General features: G+C 63.4%; 2 protein-coding genes across 3 annotated transcripts; one reads left to right on the top strand and one right to left on the bottom strand.

The window, feature by feature from the left end:
• Positions 1 to 442: 442 nt before the first annotated feature.
• MMP11 (matrix metallopeptidase 11) lies at positions 443 to 9882 on the bottom strand. 2 transcript variants are annotated; one of them, XM_061169505.1, is made up of 8 exons: positions 9755 to 9882; positions 4377 to 4606; positions 3456 to 3599; positions 3242 to 3375; positions 2858 to 3099; positions 2524 to 2740; positions 1569 to 1826; positions 443 to 699 (listed from the first exon to the last, which is right to left on the bottom strand). In XM_061169505.1, exons 1-8 carry the CDS (start codon positions 9869 to 9871, stop codon positions 566 to 568), a joined length of 1476 nt encoding a protein of 491 aa, XP_061025488.1. In that variant the 5' UTR covers positions 9872 to 9882; the 3' UTR covers positions 443 to 565. The 2 variants fall into 2 exon arrangements, with proteins under 2 accessions (XP_061025488.1, XP_061025489.1); XM_061169506.1 differs by having other exon boundaries at positions 1569 to 1688.
• Positions 9883 to 12604: 2722 nt separating this feature from the next.
• On the top strand, positions 12605 to 14516 carry CHCHD10 (coiled-coil-helix-coiled-coil-helix domain containing 10). Its single transcript, XM_061169686.1, has 4 exons — positions 12605 to 12755; positions 13006 to 13225; positions 14072 to 14219; positions 14318 to 14516. The coding sequence occupies exons 1-4, from the start codon at positions 12715 to 12717 to the stop codon at positions 14335 to 14337; spliced, it is 429 nt and encodes a 142-aa protein (XP_061025669.1). The 5' UTR covers positions 12605 to 12714; the 3' UTR covers positions 14338 to 14516.
• The last annotated feature ends 105 nt before the right edge of the window (positions 14517 to 14621 follow it).

Here is a 14621-nt window from a genome sequence, read left to right as displayed (position 1 = left end):
CTCCAGGTCCCAGGGTCTCTGGCAGGAAGCACCCCCCTCCCCAGCTGCCTGGCCATTGTGCCCTGGATCCTGGGGAACAGGTCTCCAGAACCACCAACTGGAAGGCAGCCAGTTCCAAGCACCTACCCAGAGCTGACTTCTCAGGAAAAGGCAGAAGGCACAGTGCCCTGGGACCCACATGCCAGCACCCTGTGGGACCCCACAACCAGGACAGTGAGGGCTCCAACTCCCCCAGCCCTGCTGAGGTGCTACCCTGAGGGATGGGGACAGAGACCCAGGGCAGCTGGGTTTGACTGTGACCTGCATAGGTTGGGTGGAGCTGGCCTGAGGCCACCCTCACCCTTAATGCGGAGCCACCCTGCCCAGTCTGAGGCAGTCACTGGCAGTGGCCACGACCCGCGCGGCCCTCCCCGCAGTCCTGATTGCAGTGCACGCCCCCCCCACCCCCCAGTAGGCACAGCTCCGTGTTGCGCCCAGTGCCCACAGCCACAAAGATGGCCATGGTCTCCAGCCGATGTCAGTGTCCTGGCAGGGGTTAAGGGCCCTGAGGATATCCAAACCGTGGTTAGCGGAAAGTATTGGCAGGCTCGGTACACCCAAAGAAGTCGGGGCCCACGAGGCGGGGGAAGCCCTCCAGGGCCTTCACCTTCACAGGGTCAAACTTCCAGTAGAGGCGGCCGCGCAGGAAGTAGGCATAGCCTGAGGAGACAGGAGGGTCAGGCCGGGCGAGTGGACACAGGGGGAAGTCCCGGTGGGCAGACCTTGGCCACTGCTGAGTTCCTTGAAACCTGTAGACCCCAGGGTGTCCCTTCCAAAACCTCCCTTTGGGCAAGCCCTTCTGCCTGCCCCAGGGTCTGGTCTGAGCTACCACCCAGCCTGACAGAGGCCAGAGCCTCGGAGGCCCAACTCCTGCCTCTCAGGAAAGCAAATCCCGCCCCTCTCACCACCTCTCCTGCGCCTTGAGTCAGATGGGGGACACTGGCGACCTGGAGCCCAGGAGCCCGAGGCCACTACAGGACAGCTCTCCCAGCAGGTCCCGATGTGGGGGAGCACAGAAGCAAAGGGGGGACACGGGAGAGAGCGCTGGACTGTGAGTCCCAGATCTACTGCTTCAAGATCACAGGAGGCAGGTGGCTCTCGGCTAGAAGCAGGGACTGCCTGGGTGGAGGTCCTGGCTCTGTCCACCTTGGTGGCCCCGGTTAGGGACCTCACCACCTGAATCTCTATTTGCTCTTCTGGAAACTGGGTTCATAACAGATGCTACATCAGGAAATTGCATGAGACGTGTACAGAGCTCAGCACTGTGCCCAGAGCCTCGTTGGCCCTCAGCAAGCAGCAGTTATTACTTCACCAGGCATGACAGAGGGACCTCGGCAAGTCCTTGCACCTCTCTGGCCCTCAGTCTCCTCACCTGCAGCACAGGGGTCTAGCACTGCCCTGGCACGAGGAGGGGGTGGAGAGGGAGTTTGCCAGGCAGAGGACCCGCAGTGAGAGCTGATGCCCAGCCACCACTGGTGGGAGATGCAGCCGCCACCCCGCTTCCCCCAGCCACCCCACCCCCAGCGCACCATCAGCATCCTGGAATGCAGCGTCGATCTCAGAGGGCACCCCTCGCCAGTCGGTGGCCCGGCGGGGCACGGGGCTGTCCACACGGCGGGTGCTGGGGTGGAAGCGCCAGTAGTCTCCGCCTCGGAAGAAGTAGATCTTGTTCTTCTCGGGGCCCCAGACCAGGGCGGCGTGGACCAGGGACCCCAGCAGGCCCAGCTCAGAAAGGGGCGCGGGGCCCAGGACTGGCTTCTCACCATCGTATACCCAGTATTGAGCTCCTGTTAGAGAGTGGAGGCTGCAACGAGCTGCCCAACTGCCACATCCAGCCACTGTGGACCCGCCCAGCCACCACCATGGCCACGGACTTTCCCAGCCTCAGTTTCCTTGTCCGTAAAACATGAAGGCCAGCAATGCCTGCTTGGCACCCCCCACCCCCAAGTAGGACATTGGGCAATGCAGGCACTGGGAGGTACACGTGGGAAAGTTTACTCTAAGCAGCAGAGAGGCCACCTTGGCTCCTGCTCCTTCCCTGCACTTGGCTGCCCCGGACAGGCACCTGCTGCCCATCCCTGGGGCCAGCCCTGCCGCAGCAGGCCCTAGCTGGGCCTTTGTGAAGTCCCTGCCGCCTGCAATGCTCCAGGCTCTCATCTCTGCCAGACCCAGATCACATCCCTCTCTGCCTTTTCCAAGCTGTGCCCTCATGCAGGTCACTTCACCACCTCTGAGCCCTGGAGCCTCGTCTCTAGACCAGGGGTAACGATCACACATGCTCCATGGGGTGTGATACCTTCAATTCTACTCCAACCTCGAGAGCCGCTTCCTCTAGGAAGCCTCCCAGCTGTGCCCAGAGAAGCGAGCCATACTCTTCATTGGCCCCAAGAGTTCGGGGCACCCTCCATCTGTTCATCATGTCTGCCGTCTGACCCTACGCTTGGCCATGATATTCCTGAAGTGTGACCTCCAGCCCCCACTCACCTTGGAAGAACCAGATGTGGCCCTGGGCATCCTCGAAGGCTGCATCCACGGAGGTGGGCAGCCCCTGCCAGTGGCGTGAGGCCAGCGCAGGGTAGCCGGGCTGCAGCCGGCCCCCGCGCAGCCGCCATACAAAGCCTGCCTTGAAGAAGAAGAGTTCGCCGCGGATGGTGGCGACTGCATCAAAGGAGACCTGGCAGGCATCTGGTGGGGCATCTGGCTGGGGTAGGAGAGAAGGGTCAGAAAGAGCCTGCACTGGAGCCACAGAGGCCAGCAGTGGGGGTTGGGGCTGGAAGCAGGGCCTCACCTCCTGCCTCCCCACCTTCCTGGGCCTCACCTCCAGAGGTGCAATCTCGTTGGTGTCCACCCTGGCCCTGGGGCCCAGGTCTGGGGGCCTAGAGGTGGGGGCTAGCCGAGGCCGGCCGTAGAGGTGCTGGATGCCCCTGCGGTCATCCGGGCTGAGGCTCAGCGGGTATCGGAAGGTGTAGAAAGGGGACATGAGGGCCTTAGCAGCTGTCGTGTGCTGCAGCCCTAGCACATGGCCAAATTCGTGGGCTGCCACCTGCAGGAGGTCTGTGCCTGGAAAAGGGAGATAGCCCAGCAATCCCCGAGCTCCTGCAGCAAGACACTGAGCTGCGGGCCCAGCTCAGGGACCTCGGCAAGTCCCCATTCTCTATGATGTTCAGTAGCCCCATCTGGAAAGTGGGTCCCCAGCCCATACCCTGGTTGTCCCCGATTGTCCAGGTCTCGTCATAGTCGAAGTGGACATCCCCTTCTCTGTGGGTCTTGGGGAAGAAGGCGTGGGCCAGGATGCCCCCAGGTCCATCAAACGGCAGGTTGTCCCCATGCCAGTACCTGCAGGGGGGTGGGGGCAGAGTCAGTGGCTGCTGATGGGTGGGGCTCATTCCTAGAGGGGTCCCCGGCCACTGGCTCACCTGGTGAAGTCGATTATGATGTCAGCGTGGCCCTCGTGCACCTCGGTAAAGGTGAGTGGCGTCACATCACTCCATACCTGTAGGGCCTCTGCCACCGTCTGCCGCACCTGTTCCCGCACCAGCTGCCATGGGAACCGGAGGATCCTGGGGGAGGAGGAGGGGCCTGGACCTGGCTCATGGGGCAGCGTCAGCCCCTGATGGCTGTTGGGCCAGGAGTTGCCCCTGGATGCTGCTCAGTCAGGGAGCAGGCATGCACGACACAGGCCAGGTGTGCTCTGGGCCTCAGATGTGGCACATCAGTCCCTCTGCCACATGGGCACATCTTTGTGGGGGTTTGTGTCCTCAGGTGCCCATGGGTATCTGCATTGGGTGGAAAGAACACAGGACCAGGAGCCCCGAGGCCCACCTTCTAGACCTGACTATACCGCTCACTGTGGGGAGACCTTGGGCCCTAGACCTGCCCCCTCCTGGTTCCCAGCTCCCCACCCAGGACATTTCCGGAGCCCCCAGCAGTCTCGGCTCCGATGCCTCGGGGCACCACACCAGTATTCACACCTTCTCTCCCAGGATGAGCCCCGCTGCATCACCCCGAGGGGCCTCAGGTCACCTGAGCTATTACCTGTCCTGCCACTGCTGCTCCCTACCTGCTCGGATCCCAAGTTGCAGCGAAGGCTGTGTCCCCACATGTCTACGGTGTGACCAGGCATGTGCTGAGACTCCTCTGCTGAGGGAGGGCATGGGTGCAGGGGGTACCATCTGTGTGGGCATCTAAGTGTGGGTTTGGGGTGTTGACCCAGGGGGCTCAGGGGCCAGTGGATACACCAGCCTGTTACCATGGGGATCCGGCACAAGTGTGTCTCAAGAAGCAGGGTGAGGGCGGTAGGTGGAGGGCGAGAGCCTGCTCGCAGCCCCTGGCCCTACCTGTAGGTGAGGTCCGTCTTCTCCCAGCGCCCGCCCGACAGCACGAACCGCTTTTGTCGGTTGCGGGCGCTCGGCCCGTCCAGCGGGTCAGGCACGCCGCAGCGGGGAGGTCTGGGGCCGGCGGCAGGCTGAGGGGCCTCCTGGGTAGTCGGGGCAGGTGCCGGGCTGCTAGGAGGAGCTTCACGCCAGGGCTGCGGCCCCCTCCTCACTGGGTGGCGGCGGTAGGCATCCTGTGCAGGAGAGAGGATGTGGGGGCCTGCTCAGGCCTTGGGTCCTGGTGGCCCACGGTCAGAGGTGTGGACGGTCAGCGCACCCTCACTTGACCCCAGCCGGCCGTGTCGATGGCCAAGCTGAGGCCATCACGCAGCAGGGCCCTTTGGCACAGGCTGACTGGCGTCCAGATGCTGATTCCAAGGCCTCCTACCGCCTCCTGCCCCCTTGTGGAGGGCCTGGGCTGCCGGGCACCTACTCCCGCCATTTGGGCTGGTGAGGACTGGGTCGGGGTGCAGCCCTGACTGTACTCTTCACACACACCCAGGAAGGGACCCCACAAAGCTTCCAAGGAAAGGCCAGGGAAGCTCCCCCTCCACCCCCCCAGCAGATACCTTTCCACCTCCCTTTCTTCCTGGGCGCCCCCGGGCCCCACTCTGCCCTCTCCAGTTATGTGAGCTGGCTCCTGCCCAGGACAGCCACTACAGCCACTCCCCAGCATGGAGGGGCTGCAGTCCTGCCTCAGTTTGCTCACCTGACCGATGGGGACGATACTTCCCCAGAGCGTGGATCTGAGGATGAACCAGGCAGTGCACACAAAGTGCGAAGGGCACTGGGAACTGAGGTCTGATTGCTGGGGGCAGTCTTGCTCACGCCCTGCCAGGGCTGGGTACACGGCAGGGCTAGATGTGCTCTGTTTGCCCCCTCCACGGGGGTATGGGGGGCAGACAGTTACCAGACACCCAGCCCTACCGTACCAGAGCCCCTGGACCACAAACAGTGATTCTGACCTGGAGCTCCCACCCTCCGAGAGTCCCCAGGATGGAGGTCGCAGTTCTCATGCATGGAAAAAACAGAAGCTCAGAGAGGTAGAGAGACCCGGTGGGGTCACCCAGCAAGGGCATGGCCGGGCCAGGTGAGGACTCTGGCATCCCAGGCAGGGGGCGAAGGCCCGGCTTGGGACACAGTAAAGCTGGGGGAGAGGCACGGAGCAGTGCCGTCTGCTGAGAGACTCAGCGCCTGTCTAGTCTGGGCCTGTCTGGTCAGGGCCGCTGTGGCCTCCCCACAGCCATATTTGGGGCGGGAGCCGGGCCACCCCGGCCCCACCCTCGGCCTCAGCCTCTGGCGGCTCTCCCAGGCCCTGGGTGCCCCAGAGCTCTGATGAGCATCCCAACCCCCCCAGCTCCCGATTCCAGAGCCACCAAGAACTCAACCCCCTGGCGCCACTCAACCCCCAAGGACTCCCCATGATGAAGGGGTCTTCTAAACACCTGGAGCTTCTGGGGTGTGAGGCCCTGGGCCAGTTTCCCCATTTCAGAGTTGCTTCTTGAATGGCTGATCACCTGACAGAGCCCAGCCATACTGAGTGTGCCAGTACTAAGTACTGATGGCTGTTGCAGCTCACCCGTATCTAGGCTAGGACGCTGCCAACTGCTCCACGGACACGCTCTCAGCCCCTGATGGGACCTCCCACCATCTCTGCAGTCATCATCCCCATTTCTCAGGTGAGGACCTGGAGCCCAGAGAACTTAAACAACTTGCGGGGGGCACAGCTGGCAGGTGGCGGGCTGTCTGCATTCACAGCCCACCCCCTACTTGCTACTCTGCTCTGCTCTTCAGGCTGGGGTCACCCTACCCCTGGAGGAGGGACCCAGGCTGGCCTCACCTTGGTGACAGAAGAGGAGGAAGGGGAAATGATTAAGCACCTGCCACTTCCCAGGCGCTCTGGAGGCAGGTTCACTGAACCTCCCCGCCCCCACCCCCGGCATAAGTTGGGGAGGATACGCATGCCAGGTCTCACATCAAGGATGTGGACCCCAGACTTATGTGACGAGCCATGATGGCCTGCACCTTCCCCTCCCCAGGAAGGTCTAGCCCGTACACCTACAGGATAAATAGATTCCTTCCCCCCAACCCTGGCCAGGGTCTGAGGACCCTCCCCAGGAAGGCCAGGGCTGCGTTGTTCCTGGGAGCCCCAAACAGCCCAGAGCCCAGCCTGCCAGCTCTGTTTATGCCCGCGAGCAGAAATTGCTCCCTCCTCTGCCCCCCAAGTGAGGCCTGAGCAGCCAGCCACAGAGGGAGGGTGGGTGTGCCTTCCTTTCCTGCCCCCACGAGGCACCAAGTCCTCATGGATCCCCCACGAGGACCCCTGGATCATGGGACTGTCAGTGCAGCAGAAGGAGCCACGGGCCGAGATTCAGGAGGCCCAGTTCTGTGCTGTGGAGACTCTGGATGGAGTGACCCTGGGCAAGTCACTGTCCTCTCTTAGCCTCGACTTTCCTATCTGTCAAATGGGAATGGTGCCATGGCAAAGGGCTAAATGACCTCCATCTGTAATGCCCGCTGCAGCGTCTGGTGCAGAGAAGAGCCTCTTCCTGGTCTGGCTTCTTGCCCCGTGGGCCCTCCCCTCCCACACCTGGGAATCTGCTCCACCCAATTCCCTACAGCTCCCCTGAAGTTTCCAGACTTTAAATCGTAACAAAGGAGTTGCAGCTAGAAGGGAGCTCTCAGGCCCAGAGAGGAAGAGTGACTCGTGCTGGGTCCACCCACAAGCCAGGGGCCTCTTGCTCCCCGCCCACATCACGTTCATTGGTACTGGAGAGCGAATGAGCAGGAGGCACTAGGATCAAGGCCCCTGGGCAGTGGGGTCTTTTATTTGGAGCCACCATTTAAGGGCTCTTGGCCTCAGTTTCCCATTGCTGGGATGGGACACATGCTCCCTGCCCTGCCGACCTCCCGCACTCTGTCTTCCCAAGTCCTTTCCGGCCTGGGGCCAGGGGCCCTCCCTAGCTGCAAGGCCTGGCACGCAGCAACCTGATTCCTCAGATGGGTGTGCCAGTCCCCCCAGGGCGGCTGGGAGGCAGTGAGGTGGGGGGGTGGGCATAGACCACGCCTGGCCTCATCTACAGCCCTGGGGGATTGGGGAGCAGGTATCACCCCATTTCCCAGGGGAAGAAACAGAGCCCAGAGAGGTCAACATCTTGGCTCAGGGTCACACAGCAAGTCAGCCAAGAGCTGGGCCTAGACCTGGGGTTCATGCCTCCCCACCCATAGCCCCCCCATCCCCCCAGCTCTGGCCTGTCTCCAAAACCCACATTCCTGAGAAATGCGCCTCTTCGGAGAAGGTCCGCCTCCTCCTCGGCCAGCGGCCTCCCTCAGCCTGCCCTGGGGAGGGTGCCTAGCTCCTTCACCCCACCCTTCTCTGGCGGGCACCAAACCACAGCCTCAAACATACTCGAGGAATTTCTTGGGGAACTCAGCCTCCTGGCTGAGCTAGAGGCTTGGGGTCAGCCCCTGGGTCAACCTCCAGTTAGGAAAATGGGAGGTACCTAGCAGAGGGGAGGTGAGGGAAGACCCCAGACTGGAAAGTGCTGGGTAAGGCCAGGCCGGGTGTGCCCCTCTCTGGGCCTGTTTGCTGTTGGTCCAGCGGGACAGTTACTCATAGTTACTCTCTCTACTGTGGGCAGGAGGTGACCCTGAGGGGAGGGCATTTGGTTAGACTGTGAGGAAGGCAGGGAGCATCACCACGCCATTCTTTGCCCCTCTGAGGCTCAGAGAGATCAAGCAACCTGCCCAAGTCACACCGCTGGTGGGCAGGCAGGTCCATCTCCCCCCACCTACCCCGCTGGCTCCAGAAGGGAAGGCAGCGTCCACCCCACTGGGCGGCAGGGCTTTCATCAACCCTGAAGGCTGTGAACTGGGATGGATAAATATTTACAGAGCTTTTCTGGCCCTGCCAACAGCAGTCCGAGGATAAACAAATCGGAGGCGACCCCAAATGCTCCCTGCATATCTGCAGCGTGACAGACAACGGCCCAGCTCAGACCCAGACCCGAATGACCCCGCACAAGCAGCAAAGTAGCAGCTGCAGGTGACAATGTCTCCAGTGTGCCTGGCTGAGCCCTCTCCTGGCCTCACCTCATATACTCTTCAGCCCAGCAGTGGGCACTGTTGCCTCCCACCCACCCAGACAAGACAGGTCGGGGGTGCTGAGGCTCCAGAGGGCTCCCCTAGGGTCACGTGGTTCAAACCCAGGTCTCTCCCATACCCAGACCCCATGGATTCAACAGCTACCCAGGGTGATTTCTGACTCTGTCCCAAGGTCTAGGGGACCAGGAGGGGCTGGGAAAGAGGCAGGGTCCCTGGACTGAGGTGCCCATCACCCCTTCTGTCCTCTCCTACTCCTATAGCCAGGGCAGGGGAGGGCAGAGCTGGCGTGGCTGGACAGAGGGGCCCAGCCTGGCCAGATCTCCCTCCTCACTGGACTCTTCCTGCCACCCCTCTAATGCTCCCATCCCTGCCTGGGCTGGCTGGATGCTCAGCTGGGCGTCTGAGTGGGCTGGGCACCCAGCGGGCTCTGGGCCTGCAGTTGCCCAGGCTGTGACCCCAGGCCCACCTGGCCGCCCCTGGGACTGGTCCCCCCAAGTGCCAGCCGGAGGGGAGGGTGCAGTTTTCCCAGGCACACACAGGCTGTCACACATGCCGGGACCTCCTTCCTCTCCTGATCACACTTTCCTCTCCCTTCCCTGTCTGACCCTACCCCCTGCTCTCTGAGGGTCTCGACTCCCTGCTCTTGGCCCTTTCTTTCTCACCCAACTCATATAACACACACTGGCTCTCACACTCATGCTGCCTCCTGGCACCATGCCCCCCAATATCGCCACTCTCAGGTGCCAGGCGGTGGCGCCTCCTCCAGGCTCAGACCTCACTTCCCCAGCACCGGCTGCCCTCCCCAGCGCTTCCTTAACCCTCCAGCCTGGAGGTGTGCTCACGGAGGCCACACATCTGGAGGCTGACGCCAGTCTGAGACCTGCTGGGCTTTGTCCCTGCAGTGAATAGGGGGCCCTGTAGCCACTCCCGCTGTACCTCTCCCAACACACACCCCAGTATCTCGGCCGGGGCGCCGAGGAGCAGGTCCCAGAGCTGGGAGGGGGGCGCGGAGTCCCGCTCACCAGCCTGAGCGATCCCGGCGCAGGCTCCACTTGCACACCTCCAGGGACGGGAAGCTCACTATCTATCACGCCCCCCAGGGACCCAGACAGCTTTTCGGGTAACGGGCCGCGCCGGGCCACCCCGGGCATCCCCGTGGGTCCAGCTCGGCCACCGGGCCCAGCCCGCGTGCCCGGCGCCCCTCGGCGGGGGGCGGCCAGCCGGCGGCGGGCACTCACCGGCAAGCGCGGGGCCCGGGCCAGCAGCGGCGGCGGCGGGAGCAGCAGCAGCAGCAGCAGCAGCGGGAGCAGGAGGGCGCGCGTGGCCGCGCCGCGGAGCCGGGCGGCCCAAGCCATCCGCCCCGGGGCTGCTGGGCCTGCTGGGCCGCGCCGGCCGCCGCCCCTTATAGCCTCCGCCCCGCCCCCGCCCGCCCAGCCCCGCCCCCGCGTCTTTTGTTCTGCACTCGCCCCGTGCTGGCGGCCAGGGTGGGGGAGGTGGGCGGGGGCAGGCCCGCGGACCCAGTCCTTCCCGGGCGGGCCGGCCCTGCGGTCTCAGGGGCCTGGTGCTGGGGGACCCTGACCAGCCGGTGCTGCTCTGGGCCTCAGTTTCCCCGATGCGGTGGAGAGTCTGAGAGGAGCCGCGTTTCACTGCTCCCCCTCCTGACCAGGCCACCTTTGGAAGGCGCATCCCTAGCTGGTCTCCCTGGGGGCCTGACCTCTGACCTCCTGTTAGACTGTGACAGGTGACGGTACCCACGGGCAAGTTCTGCCACTCCTCAGAGCCTCAGCTGATCCATCTGGAAGATGGCACTATAGCCCCTGTGAGGAAAGGGATATTAAAATGTGCCCCAGAGGAAACTGAGGCATATGGAGGCGGCTGGGCAGGACCCCAGCTTGGCGCAGAACCATAGACAATTATAGATGGGGAAACTGAAGCCCTAAGAGGGAGGGACGAGATCAGGCTTTTCCAAACCAGCAGGCAGGCAGAGGGGTCAGAAGGCCCTCTAGCTGGTCAGCTGGAGGGAGGGTACGGGCAGAAAGCCATGGTGGGCAGTGTCTGAGTGGGGCACTGGGGGCCCAGGCTGCCCCTTGGTCAGGAACTAACAGACTCCTCTGGACACCTCCGGCCCAGCCTTCTGAGACCGAGGATAAGGTGAGAATCAGAGGAGGGGGTGATGACCACACGTTGGAAGGGATCCTCCAGGCTCATATACTCCCTGTGATGACCACGGACCTCACCACCTTGCCAGGCAGTCCGCTCCATCATGGGCAATGCTGGGGAGCCAGGACACAGGCGGTGGCTCCCGTCCTGGTGGGCGGGGTGCTGAGCTGCCTCAGGGTGAGGCTGTGGGCACCCATCCTGGGCCTAAGAAGGGGGAGGCGGTGTGGGGAGGGGGAAGAGAGGGACACCGGCTGACTCAGCCCTCCCTCCGGGTCCCAGTCCGGGGAGCCTTCACAGCCTCTCCAGGGAGGCTCTACAGAGACCCCTAGAGGGCAAGGAGAGGAAAGACAGCAGTGATTTTTACTACCTGGGCTGTTTGCCATCTTTTTCTTTAAAGTGATTTACTTTTAAAAATTGAAATGCCTACTTCAGCCTCATTTTAGCCACATTGGTCAAGAAATCATAGATTTGATGAGCTAATTATACATTTTTTTCCGATACACCTGAAAATATAGACAGTAAAAATATTTGTGTAACTACCTTAAGTGGTCTTGAGTGCTTCCAGGGGAGCATGGCCTTGCTTTGCGGAACCGCAGTCCACCTGTCATGAGTGCTCAAGTAACAACCTCCCACGTTGCAGGCCGCAGTGGAGAGCCATGGTTACAGCAAGCTGGGCTGGTCACAGAGGGCTTCCTGCAGGAGGAGGACCCTGATCAGCCTAGGATGGGCCAGTTTGGCAATGGGAACAAGTGGACAGGGGCTGCATGAGCAAAGGGGTGGAGGCTGGACCAGGCCTGGCATGTCTATGAGGAGAGAGTAGCCACCCTTCACATGCTTCCCTCACCTCGAGGCCAATGGTCACCCCCACTGCAGAGAGGAGAAAATTTTGGCCCAGGCCCAGATGGGGGTCAGGGGAGGGCCCTGCTTCCCAGGCTGGCTGACAGGACTGTGTGGTTGGGACACAGTAGAGACATGCTGAGCCTGCCAGGCACTGCCCATGTCCCCTCCGTCCCTTCCGCCCCTTCCTCACAGAGGGGCCTCCTCTCCCCACCTGGGACCCCTCCCCCATGATTTTGCTGTGGGCGATTTCATCCTCCCCACAGTCCTGGTGCTGGGAGGCCTCCCTCGGGCATAGGGGACAGTGATGAGGGGGTGGTAAAGAGGTCAGGACCTCTCCCCGCTAAGGGTAACAATAAAAGACTATGAAAACCTCCAGTTCCCGAAGGGCTGGGAAGCATCCTAAACTCGGCATTGCCCTGCCCTGGGCCTGGAACCAAGGTGGTAAAATTCGAGGCCACAGGATTCAAACCCGCGCAAACACCTCTACGTTACGGCCTTTGGGAGGGACACGCTGCGTAAACGCTGTCGGGGTCTGGCGCTGCATCCATGGGGCAGGGGGTCGGGTTGGGTGGAGGGCCACGCAGGGGGCCTCGTCGCACCCCAGCGGGGGCTGCCCGCGCCCCGCAGTGATTTTGCCGGGAAGGAGTCCGAGAGCGGTCCGGACGCCCCCTGGCGGGAGCTCTGGGGACGGTCACGGAGGGTGGGTGCTTCTTCCCCTGCCCAGTCCACCCGCGACCCTGAGGCCACGCCGGAGCCAGCGAGCCCGGTCCGATAGGAGGGGGAGGAGCAGGGCCTGGCCTCCCGGTGCCCCCCTTCCCGAGCGCGGGACAGCCCCTAGCTCCACTCCCAGAGCTCCGCGGTGGTCTTTGAAGGACCAGGCCCTTCGCTCCTGCGTACGCCCTCGGCGCCCTACGACAGCGGCCCGTGTCCCCAGGGCACACATAGCTCGGGCCAGGAGCTGGGAGGGCGCAGGGTCACCGGCAACGGGTGCTGCCAGATGGAGAGGCCGGGTGAACCGCGGGGGTGCAGCCTGGCCCCCGGTCCCGAGCCTCCGGCCGGGGGCGTGTCCCAGAGGCCCCGCCCAGGCCCCGCCCCGCAGCGCCTGCCGTGACAGGCGCCGCCGCGTTCGTCTCCGAACCGGAACCGCAGTCACAGTCGCCGTCTCCGACTCGGCTCAGCCGGTCCCACCGCCGCCACCATGCCCCGAGGGAGCCGTAGCATGGCCGCCCGGCCAGCCAGGTGGGAGCGGGACGAGGGCCCGCAGGGTGGGGTCTGGGGAAGCGCGGCCCCCAAGGGCGTGACAGCGTGACCTTGGCGGCTGCTGCGCCATCTTGGCGGGGGAGGGGCGGGGGTACCGCAATCACGCGTCTAAGACGGTGGTCGTCTACCCTCGGGGAGGAAGAGAGGGTACCTCTCCGGAGCTGCGGGCCCCTGGGGCCGCAGGCCTGGAGTCCCGCCGGGATTAACCCTGCTTCTTCCCATCCCGCAGACGCAACGCCGCGCCCTCTGCCCACCCGCCCGCGCACCCGCCGCCCTCGGCCGTGGCCCCGGCCCCCGCTCCGTCGGGCCAGCCCGGCCTGATGGCGCAGATGGCGACCACGGCCGCAGGAGTGGCCGTGGGCTCGGCTGTGGGACACGTCGTGGGCAGCGCCCTGACCGGAGCCTTGAGCGGGGGGAGCTCAGAGCCCGCCCAGGCTGCTGCCCAGCAGGTGAGCAAGGGCTCAGGGGAAACTGAGGCCGCCTTCTCTCAAGGCCACTGAGCTGGGAGCTGCCGGAACGTCCAGCGAGGAGTGTCCAGGGTGTCCAGAGCTGCCTCGGCCGGGGACTGTGCCCAAGAAGGGTCCTATTAGTCGCTCTGCTGTTGGCCTCTGGTCACAGGCCGGCTCTCCCTGCCCCTCCCCTGAGGCCGAGGTCCCTAGACCCCTGTGGACAGACACCAACCAGCCCTTTAAAGATGGGGAAACTGAGGCCCTTAGGAGCTCAGAGACTGGCCCAAGGTCACCTAACCCTAGTAGAAGGGAGGGATGTTGAAGTTCCTGAGTCCGTGCTCTCTCTCTCCCAGGGTAGCCCCTTCCTGTAGCCCCTGCACCCAAGGGTGAAGGGTAGCCAGTGACTCTGGGTCTGTTCCCTGCTGGCCTGTCCCCCACTGGGCACCCCACCAGTCCTGAACCAAATTCTGGCTTAGTGGTGGGGTCGGGGGTCATGAGGATCAGTGTTGCTGAGCAGGAAGGTGCTAGAACTTGTGGGGGTGGGGCTCATACTCCAGCAGAGCACTGGGCTTTTCTAGAACCTTCTCTCACCTCCCACCCCCACCTGTCAGCATACCTGTTATGAGGCAGCTGGGAATGCTGTCTGTACCAGCACCAACAGGGTGGCTTTGAGAGGGCTGTGGGCTCACCCTGTTTCAGGGATGGAGCAGCTGAGGCTAAACAGGGCAGGCTGGGCCTGGCAGGGCTGGGGGCGTTAGGAGGGGCAGCCGGCACCCCCAGCTTTGGAGTCCTCTTCTGGGTGCCAACCCCAAGCTGACCTTGCTGCTTCCTGTGCTGTAACCCCAGGCCCCGGCCCGCGCTGCCCCGCAGCCCCTGCAGATGGGGCCCTGCGCCTATGAGATCAGGCAGTTCCTGGACTGCTCCACCGCTCAGAGCGACCTGACCCTGTGCGAGGGCTTCAGCGAGGCCCTGAAGCAGTGCAAGTACAACCACGGTGAGCGGGAGGCCCTGACCCCTGCTGGGGCGGGAGCAGTGGTCCCTCCTCCTGTACCTGCGGCCTGACCTCCACCTGTGCCGGCCCTCCCTCTGCAGGTCTGAGCTCCCTGCCCTGAAGAGACTGGTGCAGATTCAGGGGCCAGCCCTGCAGCCACCTTCACCCCTTCACCGACAGCCAGACCATGACGTCAGATTGTACCCACATAGCTGGGACTGGAAGTGAGGAGGGGGTTTCTCACCCCACAGATGACCTGAGACGAAAATGTGCAATTAAAATAGTTCATGTTAGATCTGAGCCTGCTGTGTCCGCTCTCATTGGACTTTCTGTGGGTGGGGGAGGATGGATGGATGTCCCACTGTGGAGTGGGATGCTTCACCTTCAGCTGGTGTCCTGGGTGGG

This window comes from Eubalaena glacialis, chromosome 15 (assembly GCF_028564815.1).
Source record: "Eubalaena glacialis isolate mEubGla1 chromosome 15, mEubGla1.1.hap2.+ XY, whole genome shotgun sequence".
Classification (NCBI taxonomy): domain Eukaryota; kingdom Metazoa; phylum Chordata; class Mammalia; order Artiodactyla; family Balaenidae; genus Eubalaena; species Eubalaena glacialis.
This window is presented reverse-complemented; position numbering and strand designations above follow the sequence as displayed.